Here is a 16,533-nt window from a genome sequence, read left to right as displayed (position 1 = left end):
ATTTCTCTGGAGAAAGTGCCACCAGTAAGTCGCCGAGACATCGTTGGCTGAACACGCAACCCAAGTCAACTACATGATTCTCAGTTCACTGAGGCTGACGAAGAGCTTAGTCAGCGTTTAGAGGCAAATCGAATAGGACTTCCACTTCCTGTTACTCCAGCTGCGAGAAAAAGCACGCTAAGCTGTGCTGTGAAAATGTGCAGTCATTTTAACAGTAAAATTTTCTTTATGGATAACTTTATAATCCTACCGTTCATAGATTAAAACCATGCCAAATACTGTCATTATGAGCCACTAACCTCACAGGTCTCGTACACTGTGTACAAATGTTTCCAAACGAGTAACCCATTCATTTTGACTTCTGTTCCTAATCAAGATTCCGTTTGCAATAACAATTAATAAGGCCAGAGACAGTGGGGAGGCGGAGATTGAAGAGGACGTGAAAGGAAATGGATATGAAGAAAGGGAAGATGGGTTTGGACAGAGAGATGAGAGAGGAGAAGACGGTTAGAGAGAGTGTGGGATAAGAGATGTACAGGGAACGGGCGAAGAGTGATGGACAGAGAGAGAGGGAGGAAGAGGAGGTGGACAAAGGGAGGGGGTAGAAGGAGAGTGATAGAAAGAGGAACTAGAATGAGATCATGATGCACATCCGATCCAATACATACGATATTTTGCACTTGCGAAACGTTGCCTGGTTCGCTAACTTGTTCATAAAAACTGTCTGCTACGACGTCTTACATTTTCGATGCTAACATAAATTTAAAGAAGGTATTTTAATTCCGTCTTTGCAACTACAAGGAAATGCGGGTTTTCCTCGTCAAACGCGTTTCGCTTTATTGAAATAGAACGTCAATAGCTTAATGAAAGAATTTTAAACTCCCTTTCTATCTAGATCGAAACACAGTTCGTCACAAAACATGTTGAGCTTACGATATTTTACGCCTGGTTTCCGCTTACATCAGAAAACAACATCTGCTTGCGCATTTTTGAGTTATTTCTGTTGATTCCCGCCTATTCCCATTTGCTTTGTAGATCTATGCATTTTTTATTCAAACACACGACAATATAGCGTTACTATTGTTTGTCTGTCTCTGTCTGGCCACATATGACTCGTGAATTTTGTGTAGTAATAAACGAAAAGCACCAGTTTGCTTTTCTTTCTACAATATCACTTTTATTGCTAACCGGTTTTCGGCTTACAAGGCCATCTTCAGACATTTACTGAGTATTATCACCAAAGAAGTTAAATGTTAGCAGACAACATTGGAAGAGAAGTAACACATCTAGAGTGAAGTAGAAACAAACAGTGAGTAACATCTTTGCAATGAGATGGTAAAAACTGAACAGTACATAAATAACAATGGAGTTGACAGGAAAACCTTTAGCACAAAATAGGAATAGCATGCCTACATAAGTTCCTATTAATAAACAAAACTAATAAAATAAGATAAAATTAGTACTAGACAAGGCTGCATCAAGAGGTATGAAACATGGAGAGTGATACACAACCAATTAAAAAAGAAGAGACAGTTGTCAATGTAAATACAGAATACACAAGGAACTTAAGAAATATCAATAAGATAAACAGAAATTGATAAATGCCGGAAAATTGAGGTGTTTGAGGGAACCTACAGTTTGAGAGTGTGGTGGTACTGCATTTTAAAATAAACATTATAATCAAAGCAGTGGCTGTGTACCAGTTTTCATTAAATAAATGAGCAAAGTAAAATATGAACAGTATCTGATGAGACAACTACAAGGGGAGTTAAACATGGATAGTAATACAAGTACAAGTTAAAAGGAAACAACTATTGGAACTACAGCCTATGTGGAATACAAAGAGCTGGTGGGAGCGGCGAAAACATGCTTTTTCTCGCTGTTTCCAAGACGGATTTAAAATACTTTGAGTAATTATAAAGGAACTACAGACATTAAGGCCGCAAAAATGAATTTAACACAAGTTTATTTTTATTTCTGTACCGTTTGTCGAGATGAAACTTGTTCAACATTAACAATAGCTAAAATGAAATGAGATTGCTTTTCCAAATACTTAAACTCGGGGTCCAGTAAAATTGCAACATGTATTTCCTCTGCATGTATTGACATGAAATCAACAAGGTAAAGTAACATCATATCTGAAAATCGGACGGAGTACTGAGACCACATCACGTACAAACATTGATACAGTTAATAAGTATGATGCAGGTATAAGTGTGGCAAGGCCGTACTGGTAAAAGTCGACCATATGGATTTGAGAGACAACCACAGAATAACACGTAGTAACTAGTTTTGTGAGAAGTTACTCGAACCTGATCACAGTGCTATACAAAGACCCATATAGCATACTTTGGCTAGATAATCACTGGGAGCCACGTGAGCAGTCATACGTTTGGAATGGCGATTACAGACTGAATGCAATTCACGGTCCAGTCGCACTTGAAATGCCGTGCTGCAGTTTTATGCCGAAAGGTGTAGCAGCAAGACGGGAATCGCTGCAACAGGATGAGTCCAAACAATGAAAAAACAGCCAGACTTACCTTGTTTCCAATTTCTCTCTGCATCTCATCAACACATAATTTTCTAAATTCCGGGAGAGCTTCTTTCCAAAGGATCGTTTAATAACAAAGATGCATTTCCTACCTACGGAAACTTTCAGAATATACCAGTGGTCTACGCTCCCACATACGGAGAAAAAAATGTTTCAATTGGCTGTGAGCACTAAAGGACTTAACATCTGAGGTGATCAGTCCCCTCGACTTAGAACTATTAAACCTAACTAACCTAAGGACATTATACACATCCATGCCCGAGTAGGATTCGAACCTGCGACCGTAGCAGCAGCGTAGTTACAGATCGAAGCGCCTAGAATCGCTCGGCCACAGCGGCCGGTCCCACAAACGGAAAAGCGAGCGCTCAAATCTTTTCCCAGTTTCGGTGCCAGACTGGCTCCTTCTGTATTCAAAAAATAGAAAACAAACCGTAGCTCAAAATGGCTACTACTTCTCTCACAACACAGAGAGATACTATCTCGGCGGAAAAAATTTTAGTCAGCACTCCAGCAACTCACCGTTTTAGCGATGAACTGGTGTCGTGTTTTCGACAGCTGGAGGGGTGCCCTGATAAACATTATATGGCCCGGCAGAAACACTAGCATCGTCTGTATCTCCAGTTCTTGAGAAAGCCCTGTATCCACAGACACTACTCCCTCGCTCATTTTGGTCACCCCGCATACATTGTCATCCAGGTGCCTGCAAATGTAGCACTCGGCCAGAGATGTTGACTGTAGGCCTATGAACCCCTGCTGCACTAGAAATCTCCCCTTTGGGACGGCTACACTGTAAATCGTGATCAGTTTCCACCTACCACTTGTTGCCACCAGTTCACACAGAACCACAAAACTAGCATCCAGATGGCATTGCTGAAAACATGCACTATACACACTTGAGTCTAACACAAATTAAAAGGAAGAAATTAAGTGAAAGTGCAGATGGATCGCGTAACTATTCATCGATTCCCACGAAAGAATCACAAACACGGTTCAGTTATAAAATATCGAATCAAAACACCTTCAGCAGTCTAAATTACCAGTTGCTATTTTGTTTGACCAACCGTTTCCAGAGATGAATTACGCCACCTTCGGGCCCCCCTAACCGACGTGTAGGAAGAATCCTATCTCTGGTCCAGTCAAAATGGGGGATAGCATTCTTCACAAGGTAATCCCTTTGATCATCACTTTCCGACGGTTAAACAGTCGGCAAGGGATGATCCAATCTTTCGCTGTGTCAAGAAGAAATTTACGGAGGCCAGTCACTGGATGCTGCTCCTTATTTTGCCTGGACTAGAGGTAGGATTATTTCTACATGTTGGTTAGGGGAGCTGGAGATGGCGTAACGTGGCTCTGGAACTGGTTGCTTAAATAAAACAACTGAAAAAGTAGACGGCTAAAGGTATTTTAATTCGATATTTTATAATTGTATTGTGTGTGAGACGTTAAACACAATTCTATTACTTCTACTAATACTCACAACGCCTACCGCAATACACCGTCCGTAGGACGAATAGCCAACATCGACCGAGCTTGTTCAAATTTAAAACACATAAACAGAATGAATGATATTGACTAACACACAGTAAATGAAAATGAATCGAGAGGAAATTGCTACCATAAACAATAAATGTATAGTACGTAATTACACTAGTCAACTGCTAGAACATAAACGCACTAAACCAATCTACATAACAAGAAATACCACATATAATTGAATCGTGTGTAAAACAAAACATTAGTTATCGTTCAGGCCAAAATATAATTTAAAAAAACTCGTAAATATACTTTTTTGAACTCATGATGATGATGATGATTATGACCTCCACTTAAATTCACATGATAGTATAGTACAGTACATGAATAATATATACCTTAAGGTGTATCAAAACCAGTCAGTAACACTTCATGTTCTTTTATAGCCCTGTACAGACAACAACAATTTGCATAATGCCATGTGACACTGTTAATATGCAACACACGAAGATAAATTTAAATACCAAAAGAGAACTTTACAATTCCTTTTTCTTAAAAACTACGCAATATATTATAAGAACTTAATATAAAAGAATATAAATACGTAATATAAATGCGTAATATAAAAGAAATCAGAACACAATCCTAGCGCTGACCACTTTTGATTCTAATTAATGTGACTGAAAACGGCATTTTGAATCAATTAACGACACAGTTATTTGTTTATGGGCGCTGACACTCACTTATCACTGCACAGACGAAGTGAAGCCTTTTCGCAAATGTCCTTCCCGTGACGACCATGCCTTCTGCCACGTCAGTGATATGAGGGGACTGTCTTGGGGAGACTGATGCATTTTGAATATGTGTGGCCAAATTTCCTATAGCAGATGTCTGTGAAAATTGTGGGCGAAATGAAATGAGTTACTACAACTGCTTTTGTTGTTGGCCTAGGGTGAGAATAATTCTTGTAGAGAGAAGGGCAGCTTCATGGTGTGTACAGATCGTTGTTTATATGAAGGTGCTCTAGAAAACTTCCCATAAAGTGAAAATAGAGGCGTTGAGCACAGTACAATAACACACTCTCAGTATCTGTATAGATGTGGATTCTCTCGTTGAGAAAATGGTTTGGCATTATCCGTGCATTACCGTTTTGCGTGGTAAGTGGCACGTGATTGTCGTTCTCACAAGAAGAAAAGGTATCCCTGGTTTAAGTAGCACTGATTTGTGTGTGGTGATATACTCATTATAGTGATTCTTACATGGATAAATTAATTCTATTGAGGATGGGATAGCCTGGCGGCTAACCTTTCACATTACACATTATTTGTCTTCCCTCTGAGATATCATAAATCAGGAACAGGACAAATCATGTACACTGCCTCTGCAAGTCGTCTCCACTCCAGCTGCTTCATGTCACACATCCACCAACGCTGGAGAGCCTCATCATGGCCTCAAGGTCACCAAAGGCGCCAATGAAGAGAAGACCCTTCTCATCTCATCACCAGCTGCATTCTAGTCAGACAAAATGGTGCTGCGCCAAGGTTGCCCTCATGTTGGGGTGCCGAGGACAGGCATCAGCTCTGGCGCTCAGTTAAATTCACTTTTCCTTGGAGCAGCCAGCTGGTGGTGACTCCAGACCAGCTTTTACCGCACAACCTCACAGTATCGGGCCGCCATGCGCCGGTAGCGCAATCACGCCATCTTCTACCTAATACGTGATCTGGGCTAATACCACCTGCCTCATAGTAGTGGTTACTGCTCTACTGCCAGTGTCGCCTAATTGTCGCTTCTCTCGCCTCCTAGTACCTTCCACAATAGTTAATTTCTAATTACAAAACAGTATAAAATGTTAATTTTTCATCATTATTCCTAACGAATCAGCTTTTGCCAACATAAACATAACCATCATGTAACATCTAATTGACAAATATAGCAACACTAAATCAGTTACAGTTATCTAATTACGTCTGCCACAGCACCCCTTCACAGCACTTCTCCAATTATAAGTAACGAATAAGTTTTACCAGTGAGTTAAATAGTATTTACATTGGGCCTTAATGTGATCAGCACTAACTTTATGTACTGAATCAATAACGATTAATCTTTTTTATACACACATTGCTTCTGTCATTTGTCATGCTTTTTATCTGAGTCTCACATGCACATTCCGTTATAGTTCAATTATTTTATGTTGGCGGTTCGCGCATGCCCCCCCAGACGCGGGAGATTGCTGCGTTGCCAGTTGTATGCGCCAACAGAAGCAGCGCCATAGTATAGTTCGCAAACTTACGTTTAGGGGGGAGCGAGCAGTTTATGAAGTGAAGCCACCACGGCCGCATTAACCGTTTCGCTGCTACAGAGACGTGCTCCCCGCATTCCGCGATGTGCGCGATTTTGTCATCATTGCATTACTCGCCTGTGCAGACACATGGTGTTTCGACTGCTTTGACACATTTTATCATTCCATTTCATAAAAACTATTTGGCCCAAAAACTTGATTTTTACACGTCTTCATGACTTATACCTTCCCCCATAAATGACTTAATTTTGTTTCGATGTTCAACGCAGTTATTGTGCAGCATTAGATGTAGTAAACCATTGCACGAAATATTGAAGAGTTTGCAGAGGCGCGTATACTTTCCATATGATCGATTTTAGTTGCCACTAGAAATTTCAAAAAATTACATTCAAACGAATAAAATTCATGAAGTAAGACACTTCGATAATGTTTTTAAATAAAGAAAATATGAAGCGTAGAACAAGGTTTGAGCTCAGCACCTTTTGCTTAGCAGCCATACACGTTAACCATTACGCTAACGCAGCTCGTCATTAAATGTATCTCCTGGAGGACTTTAAAATATCACGCAAAATACCTACAAACACTGTTGCTATGGCTATGAATTACTCACGTTTCGTCGAAGTACAATAGGAAATAAACAATTACAGGTGTTCTTTATTGCGAAAAAGCGGTTAGTGAGAATGATACAAAAACCTTTCCTTGCTATCGCCTGAATTAGGAGGCTTATTGCTTGTTTGGTTTAATTAATTAATAGAATATGAAGCAATTGACACCTATATATACATGTTCTAGCCACACAGTATACATTCAAACCAACAAACACTACCTGTTCAATTACCCATAAACCCTCTGGTTAACATTTAAAACGATAGTAAAATCGTAGATACAAGCCCTAATATTGTTCATTCGCCAGCTCCTTCACCAGTTCTCCCTTCATTAAATTACTCTACTGAACTTCCTCCTGCGACGCAGTGTCCCTTTTTTACACATGGTCACGCTTTCCTCTTCTTATCGCAACGTCCTCCACTCACAGGTGAGAAATGGTCACCTTACTGAGTCGATACACATATTGATCTTAAGCCATATATTTATTCCTTTATTGCATTCAGAACATGTAAAACATACTACATCTTAAACTGAGATGTACACATAATAATATAACAGTAACTGAAAACACCACGGAATTAATTCTTATAATGTCATGTTTACAACATATTTGGACGTGAGTTACCTATTAAGTCTGCCTGTGGCACGCTTCTATGTTGTGCAGTGGTCACAACTCCGGTATTTTATTCCAGTAACTATCATCACAAGCTATACCTCCTGCCGTGAACGTCTCCTTTCTCAACGTGGTGACATTATTGTGATGTCTTGCGAAAGAATGATGAACATTGCAGACTATATCAACGTACGATCACTCACTATGAGCCGGCAGGATTGGCCGTGCGGTTCTAGGCGCTACAGTCTGGAACCGAGCGACCGCTACGGTCGCAGGTTCGAATCCTACCTTGGGCATGGATGTGTGTGATGTCCATATGTTAGGTTTAATTAGTTCTAAGTTCTAGGCGACTGATGACCTCCGAAGTTAAGTCGCATAGTGCTCAGAGCCATTTGAACCATTTTTAGAACTCTCTATGAATTTGCTTCCTGTTTCTCTAGATAGATTTTTGCTTAGCAACCAACTGATGGTATCTCCTCATAACATTGCGGGGCACGAATATTGCTTACAAATAAGAACACTACCACACCGGCAAGATCCTACTGAACAACAAAACTAAATACCATCCTCCTAATCCTCATGGAGCTCACACCGACTGGTGTGGACAATATAGATAGAACTGAATTCTGGTACAACTCAAATGAGTACTAATAAGCACATTCATTACTCATGGTCCCAAAGTGCACTGCTGTGGTCAAAACAGTAACTAGATCTTGATGCTCCCCTGAGCAGACAGCCACTCCTATACATTTCGACAATACCTTAATAATGACAACAATCTCCTTACGCAATCATTCATTCAACTAATCCCAGAATCAACAAAATTCGGATTCACAAACCATGACGGGACAGAGGCCTGACTACCTGCAGACTATACTGAGGTGAGTGTCTTCTATACGTTTACTAACGCTCCCATCAATGTGATAAAACACTGCAGACTTGTATCCACACGAAGCACATTCATCATCAATTCAGGTCGTACCAGACTGCCCCAAGACTAACATCTCATGCATTGCGCATGCAACAACACTGTTGCAAAATCGATAATCTCCATTAAACGTCACCACGTTTCTGTGTCATACTCCACTCATCACGAACCTACTTCAACCAATGGAGGTTGACCATAGACAATGACATATCCAAAGAAACATCTCCTGGATGGTGGGCTTGTTGAAAAATGAAGTAAAACAAACCTTCCCTTAAAATTGTAAAAATGGGTCAAACCAGTTATACCCCATGAGACACAATGGTTACTCAGGAAATCAAGTGCAAGAGAGAGAATATATCACAATAAATATCCAAACCATGATTTTACTTTCGTATCAGTATGGACGTCTGAGTGTAACTTTTCAAAAGACACTTTTGTATACAGGTTTAAATTTTATGTGGTTTGATTTTCTGTAGTCAAGTGTGACTTTTCAGCTTTAATATTCAATGGAACGTTTATAATCTGAAATCTTTATTTTTCTTCACTACGAAACATGGACTTCAATTTGACTATGAACATGACGTAAATTTATGCTGACTAGTGGCTGTATGTAACTATTAATTGTACCATATATGAAGCTTCTATGTTTAAAGAATCTATATACATTATTAAGTACATTATATGCAATCCTTAGAATCATGACGCATCAAAACTGCACCATGTGAATAATTTTAATAGTTACATCTCTAGTGCAAAACATTTACACAGCCATTGAATTAAATAACATCATAAAGTATTTCAAAACACTTATTGTTTCACTGAATGTACTCTAGTTAGACAACTATTGTTCCATAAGTTTAAAAAACAATGTTCTGTTTTGGCCCTAATAATAAATTTGGCTTACCTGTGTGACGGCAGAAAGCTGAGCTATGCCTAGCAACTTAATGTCACTACTACGAGCTGCTATAAAACACAAAGCTTTGCCATTACTTAAATATATCTAGCCATTTGCAATGCAAGAGAGTTACGCACCAGTATAACAGGTGGAGCTCGCAAACTGCAATACGGGTCTGAATTAGCTTCATTTAAGACTTTTGTATAACTAGTGGGATGTGGAGGCTCAAAGTCGAATAATTTGAAAACTAATTGTACTCCAGATTTATATTCATTAGCAGAACTTAAAAGATATGAACACTCCTTTTACATTGGAAAATGTTATTAACAGATTTTTATCATTTGAAAATAAACAGAAATTTTTACAAAGTTATCTCTTAAACAAAAGTTTTATGAGAATTATTTCTTTGAACTAAATTCTTATTCAGCATTTAAAAATGAAATGTGGGGTGATGTATTTCTTTTCTGAGTTCATCCATTTACGATGTACTGAAACAATAGTACTAAATTGTCTAACAGTGTGGGTTACCAAATTTACAGGGTAAAACATGAAATGTTCTCTAAGCATACAACCCACTTTCCGCAAAGCTATCATGTATTACCTTCTTTAATACATGCCAAGTTGCAGGAACAGCATTCTGAAATCAGGCCTCCACACAAGTACACATGTCTGCTTCCAACCGTGGTCAGCACTGAAGTCTCTCTCTTACATGCGCTGACTACAACATAACAATATAAACTTTGGAATCCAGAGAACCTCCTTCATACGTGCACTCAGAAAAGTGTAATCTGTATCCAAAATCACACAGAGAACTGCCACTTACCACCATTAATCAAACAAATTATTCAGCGACACTCTTACTCTGCTAATATGATGTATACCGTTTATGACTTCCAATGAATTCCAGCTCCTAAAACGCTTTACACTCTTGATACTCACACATAAAATCTGCGCCAACTGTGTGACCAATAGATAACTTTGATATGACAGAAAATCCAATCTTATTCATGGCCTTCAGCCATATAGTCTAGTTATAACTGGTGACTCCCATCAGCTCCTTTTCCTGATATCTGCCCTTTCACTCCCGTCCCTTCTAACCTCGTCATTGGCCATTCGCTGTTCTCAGAACACTTCTGAAATGTGGTGTTGCGTGTGTCGTAAATCTGTTTACTGCTATCCAAGATCGCGTCTAGGCTGTTCCCCACTACGAAACGATAATCGCTGGATCAATATCCCAGGTGCCCCTAGCTCATGTTCTCCAACAGTGCCTCTCATACATCATGAAAACTAATACATTTTAATTCTTTATTCCAGAGCAATCTACGGGTTCGCCTGGCTCCATTACGTCCATGTTGTTCTCTCGTGGTCTATAGCTAATGCAGACCTTGGCCATGGGTGTTGACCCTGAGCCACCAAACCCCTGCTGCATTACAAATATCCTCTTTGGTACGACTATTAGGTAAAATATGACGTAGTTCCCCCTTCCATTTGTTCTCGCATCTCACACAAACCTAAAAACTTTAGTATACACTTAGCATTGCTAAAAAGCATGCACTATACGCACTTGACAATAGGATAAACTAGAGGGAAGACATGAAAGAAACTGCGAATGCGTCACGTAACCACTCATAAATTCCAAAAATCAGTTTAAAATAACAAGCATAATCCACTTGTTTCGAAATTAGCGCATCAACATGAACACATCTCATTGATATATGTGTTTACATAAAAGTGTAAAACTGTTATACTACAATACTTATCTCGAAAGGAATGACAGGAATGAGAAGGACGCTAATTTGGAATAACTTCGTTCTAGTTAACTTTACCCTCATGAGAAGTATTAATTGCCAACTAGAGAATCTAACTTAAAGTTCTTCGCTTGAAGACTGAACTATATTCAGAAACGTAAAAAATGGAAAGTTCTGAATGCTACTTGTTAGAACAGCAATTTTTTCTTCTTGAGAGTAGTGTACTGAACGGTGTAAAATTCTCTACCAAACTTTAAATAAGGCAGTGGTTATACAACTAGCTGATGAATCTAATTGGCTGCTCGTCAATAATGCTGCTACTCCTCGGCGAAAGCTGAAACTATATGTAAGGCCACTACTCTGTCGCTATGGATCAACCAGAATCCTTAAGTATGTAATAAGGAAAACTGAATGATAGATCCTCAAATAAATTTCATTAATCCATTTAGAAAAAAATAATAATCTTCTTACAAATAAAACTGACCATGTCAACAGGTTGATGCTACCAACCCAGTATGCATTAATCGGGACGATCTATAAGACGCCCTAGTACTTGGTAATAAGGAATCCTGGTTTAGATGAAAATAATCAGCAAGACGTACCTTTTAGAAGATAAATCAACTCGTACTCTTCAGACAGCACTTTTCCTCCGTAAATTCGAACAAATTCTAGTGATGGTTCTGTAGTATTTATGACTGAAACGTCCTTGACATGAAAACTTCAACAGGGGTGGCTTGCAATACTGCACTGATTTTACAAAGACTCTCTCACTAACAGCGTCTCGCACAGAAGTGTCCTTTGCATTCGGGTGTGCTTTTAAAATTTGTAATTCACAGAATAATGTTGCGTGTGTAAGAGCGCTGAGCGCTGAGTGTACTAGCAAGCGTTTCTCATTGACTTTTAGATGTAAGAAGCGAATGAGTGTGGTGAACAACCTAGAATGCTTTAAAAACGACGTGCGAGATTGTCACGTTTTTTTGCTCACTACACACAAAATATTAAAATTACCGAAGCATATAAGCATGGCCCTCGCCCACTACACGCTAAGTCTTAGCACTACCTTCCTTGTAGGCAATGTATTGTAGCAGTGCCTTGAAAATAACGGCACACGAGATTGCTTAGGTAAGTCGCACTTTTCGCCCGCTACACGCAAAGAATTAGCCCTAACCACCCTTCCTGCAGGTAATATAACGTAGGAATGCCTTGAAAGAAACCACACTCGACATTGCCTATCCTATCGTCTACTGCACGCAAACTATTAGACCAACCAAAATAAATGAACAGGACCCTCACGGAAAGTATCAGTCCAACCAAAACAAATGAACAAGACCCTTTGTGTAAGTGTGTTTTTTGCGTGTGTGTGAAATCTTATGAGACTTAACTGCAAAGGTCATCAGTCCCTAAGCTTACACACTACTTAACCTAAATTACCCTAGGGACAAACACAAACACCCATGCCCGAGGGAAGACTCGAACCTCCGCCGGGACCAGCCGCACAGTCCATGACTGCAGCGCCCTAAACCGCTCGGCCAATCCCGCGCGGCCCTTCTTGTAAGTGATATTGTGTAGGAATGCCTTGAAAATAAATCTATTATACCCACAAAAACAAATGAACAGGCCTTTTCTTGTACGAAATTTAATGTAATTAAATTTTGTACTCGAATACATTATCGATGGAGGCCATGATTTTCAAAAACCACACATCAGTTTGTCATATTTTCTCGCCTGCTACATGCAAATGGTTAGTCCTACAAAAAAAGCACAGGAGACCATCGTTTTCGATTTTTCTAAAAGAATCTTTGAAAATGACCTTCAAACGCTTTTTTCTTGAAAAAATCGGTTTCCGTGGCATTCATCTAAAATTTATCCCAGTACAAACTTTAACTGCATTAAATTTCCTAAAAGAAACGTTCTGCTCATTTTTTTTTTTTTTTTTTTTTTTCTCTAGGGCTAATGGTTTGGACGCAGCAAGTGAGAGAATACGAAAATCCAGTGCGTTCGTACTGCAGGCGTTGCAGGTTGCACAAAAGTGATAGGTAGGGGCAGGTGAATCATCATCGTACCTCGTACCACAACTAGCATCTTCTCTCCCTGTTCCACTCCCAAACAAAAAATGGTTCAAATGGCTCTGAGCACTATGGGACTCAACTGCTGAGGTCATTAGTCCCCTAGAACTTAGAACTAGTTAAACCTAACTAACCTAAGGACATCACAAACATCCATGCCCGAGGCAGGATTCGAACCTGCGACTGTAGCGGTCTTGCGGTTCCAGACTGCAGCGCCTTTAACCGCACAGCCACTTCGGCCGGCACTCCCAAACAGAACGAGGGAAAAATGACTGCCTATATGCCTCTGTACGAGCCCTAACCTGTCTTATCTTATCTTTGTGGTCTTTCCGCGAAATAAAAGTTGGCGGCAGTAAAATTGTACTGCACTGAGCCTCAAATTCTGGTTGTATACATTTACTCAGTAGCGATTCACGAAAAGAACGCCTCATTTCCTCCAGAAACTCCCACCCGAGTTCCTGAAGCATTTCCGTAACACTCGCGTGATGATCAATCCTACCAGTAACAAATCTAGCAGCCCTCCTCTGAATTGCTTCTATGTCCTCCCTCAATCCGACCTGACAGGGATCCGAAACGCTCGAGCAGTACTCAAGAATAGGTCGTATTAGTGTTTTATAAGCGGTCTCCTTTACAGATGAACCACAACTTCCCAAAATTCTACCAATGAACCGAAGACGACTATCCCCCTTCCCCACAACTGCCATTACATGCTTGTCCCACTTCATATCGCTCTACAATATTACGCCCAAATATTTAATCGACGTGACTGTGTCAAGCGCTACACTACTAATGGAGTATTCAAACATTACGGGATTCTTTTTCCTATTCATCTGTCTACATTTATCTATATTTAGATTTAGCTGTCATTCTTTACACCAATCATGCATACTGTAACAAACCAGGTTCGCTATACTACACGTCTGGCGCTGCAGTCCGGAACCGCGGGACTGCTACGGTCGCAGGTTCGAATCCTGCCTCGGGCATGGGTGTGTGTGATGTCCTTAGATTAGTTAGGTTTAAGTAGTTCTAAGTTCTAGGGGACTTATGACCTAAGATGTTGAGTCCCATAGTGCTCAGAGCCATTTGAACCATATACTACACGTAAAGTTTATTCAAATTTGTGGAAAGCCCTGCCCATTAGTTTCCTCATCGATCCCTATGATTGATAGGATTGTGGATAACCGGGGTAAGCGCGCTTCTTGGAAGCTCCAACATACTCGCACGTTAACCACACTCGCAAGTGCTACTCTGAGATGGAGACGTAGGAACAGTAGAGGAATTGAGGGCGGGCCGCATCAAACCAGTCAGAAGAGTAATGCCCCCCACTGCCCCCCCCCCAAAAAAAATATAAAAAAAACACTCGCTGACACCCCAAAAGAAGTCGAAACATTAAACCACGATTCCAGTGTTTGGCTTCTGCATCGAAAGGCTTCAGCGGAGACGCGCTGTGTTGCAGTCGTACGTGACGTGCGCGTGGGGCGTGGAGAACATCGGCTGGGTGATGATCTGCTACGGCGCGTGCAACTCGGCGTCGGCGCTGGGCGCCAGCTGGCTGGTGAAGGCGACGGGCCGGCTGCCCGTGGTGTGCACCGCGGCCGCCTTGCACGCCGGCCTGCTGGCGGCGCTGCTGGCGTGGCGGCCGCACGCCGACGACCGCGCCGTCTACTTCGTGCTGTCCGGCGTCTGGGGCGCCTGCGACGGCGTCTGGCTCGCGCAGATCAACGGTAACGCACAGCGCTCTCCCAGTAAAGAAATACACAGGATGTACCAAATGTGAGAGTGAGTGTGTGGAAGAGCAGCTGAACGGAATGGACAGTGTCTTGAAAGGAGGATATAAGTTGAACATCAACAAAAGCAAAACGAGGATAATGGAATGTAGTCGAAGTAAGACGGGTGATGCTGAAGGAATTAGATTAGGAAATGAGATACTTACAGTAGTAAAGCAGTTTTGTTATTCGGGGAGCAAAATAACTGATGATGGTCGAAGTAGAGAGGATATAAAATGCAGACTGGCAATGGCAAGGAAAGCGTTTCTGAAGAAGAGAAGTTTGTTAACATCGAGTATAGATTTAAGTGTCAGGAAGTCGTTTCTGAAAGTATTTGTATGGAGTGTAGCCATGTATGGAAGTTAAACACGGACGATTAATAGTTTAGACAAGAAGAGAATAGAAGCTTTCGAAATATGTTGCTACAGAAGAATGCGGAAGATTAGATGTGTAGATCACATAACTAATGAGGAGGTATTGAACAGAATTGGGGAGAAGAGGAGCTTGTGGCACTACTAGAAGAAGGGATCGGTTGGTAGGACAAGTTGTGCGACATCGAGGGATCACCAATTTAGTATTGGAGGGCAGCGAGGAGGGTAAAAATCGAAGAGGGAAACCAAGAGATGAATACACTAAGCACATTCAGAAGGATGTAGGCCACAGTAGGTGCTGGGAGATGAAGAAGCTTGCACAGGATAGAGTAGCATGGAGAGCTGCATCAAACCAGTCTCAGGACTGAAGACCACAACAACAACCAAATGTGAAAGGCTGAAACTCGCTGGGCATGTCACTGGATAGAGGAAGATTGAAAGTCTTCTGGTCTTACAGACACTACAGAATGCACTCACACGAGCATTGTGCATTGCTCGAGAAATATCTAAATTGTAGTCCATTTCATGCTACACACGAATTCAGTCAACAGGTCCCCGTTTATAGAATCGACAGCTTCAACAGTTCTTGAAGAGTAACTGCCACAAGTGGAACAGAGCAAATTATGTGCTCTGGTGACCTGGGAGTCCAAAAGCAGTGAACAAGATCTTGTTGAAACTTCCTGGCAGATTAAAACTGTGTGCCGGACCGACACACAGTTTTAATCTGCCAGGAAGTTACATATCAGCGCACACTCCGCTGCAGAGTGAAAATCTTTCTGGAAGCATCCCCCAGGCTGTGGCTAAGCCATGCCTCCGCAATATCCTTTCTTTCAGGAGTGCTAGTTCTGCAAGGTTCGCAGGAGAGCTTCTGTAAAGTTTCGAAGGTAGGAGACGAGTACTGGCAGAAGTAAAGCTGTGTGGACGGGGCGTGAGTCGTGCTTGGGTAGCTCAGATGGAAGAGCACTTGCCCGCAAAAGGCAAAGGTCCCAAGGTCGGGTCTCGGTCCGGCACACAGTTTTAATCTGTCAGGAAGTTTCGTATCAGCGCACACTCCGCTGCAGAGTGAAAACCTCATTATGGAAGATCTTGTTGTCCTCCTCTTCCAATTCATCGTTATGGGATGGTGTTGTTAAAACACGGCGTAAAGTGATACGGGGCGCCGTCATCCATAAAAAAAATAACTGGATTTTTTGAGAAGTTGAGGAAACAACCAATTT

The 16,533-nt window shown here is 41.0% G+C and overlaps 1 protein-coding gene across 1 annotated transcript in view; it reads left to right on the top strand.

Moving 5' to 3' along the window:
* The window catches only part of LOC126176734 (UNC93-like protein), a 515,292-nt gene that overhangs the window by 467,179 nt on the left and 31,580 nt on the right, over positions 1-16,533 (top strand). Inside the window, exon 6 of the mRNA XM_049923903.1 lies at positions 14,636-14,903. Within this exon, the coding sequence (XP_049779860.1) occupies positions 14,636-14,903 (268 nt within the window). The remainder of the gene's footprint in view (positions 1-14,635; positions 14,904-16,533) is intronic.

The sequence above is a fragment of the Schistocerca cancellata genome, chromosome 3 (genome assembly GCF_023864275.1).
Source record: "Schistocerca cancellata isolate TAMUIC-IGC-003103 chromosome 3, iqSchCanc2.1, whole genome shotgun sequence".
Lineage (NCBI taxonomy): Eukaryota > Metazoa > Arthropoda > Insecta > Orthoptera > Acrididae > Schistocerca > Schistocerca cancellata.
The sequence above is the reverse complement of the archived record's forward strand: the minus strand, read 5'-3'. Positions and strand labels throughout refer to the sequence as shown.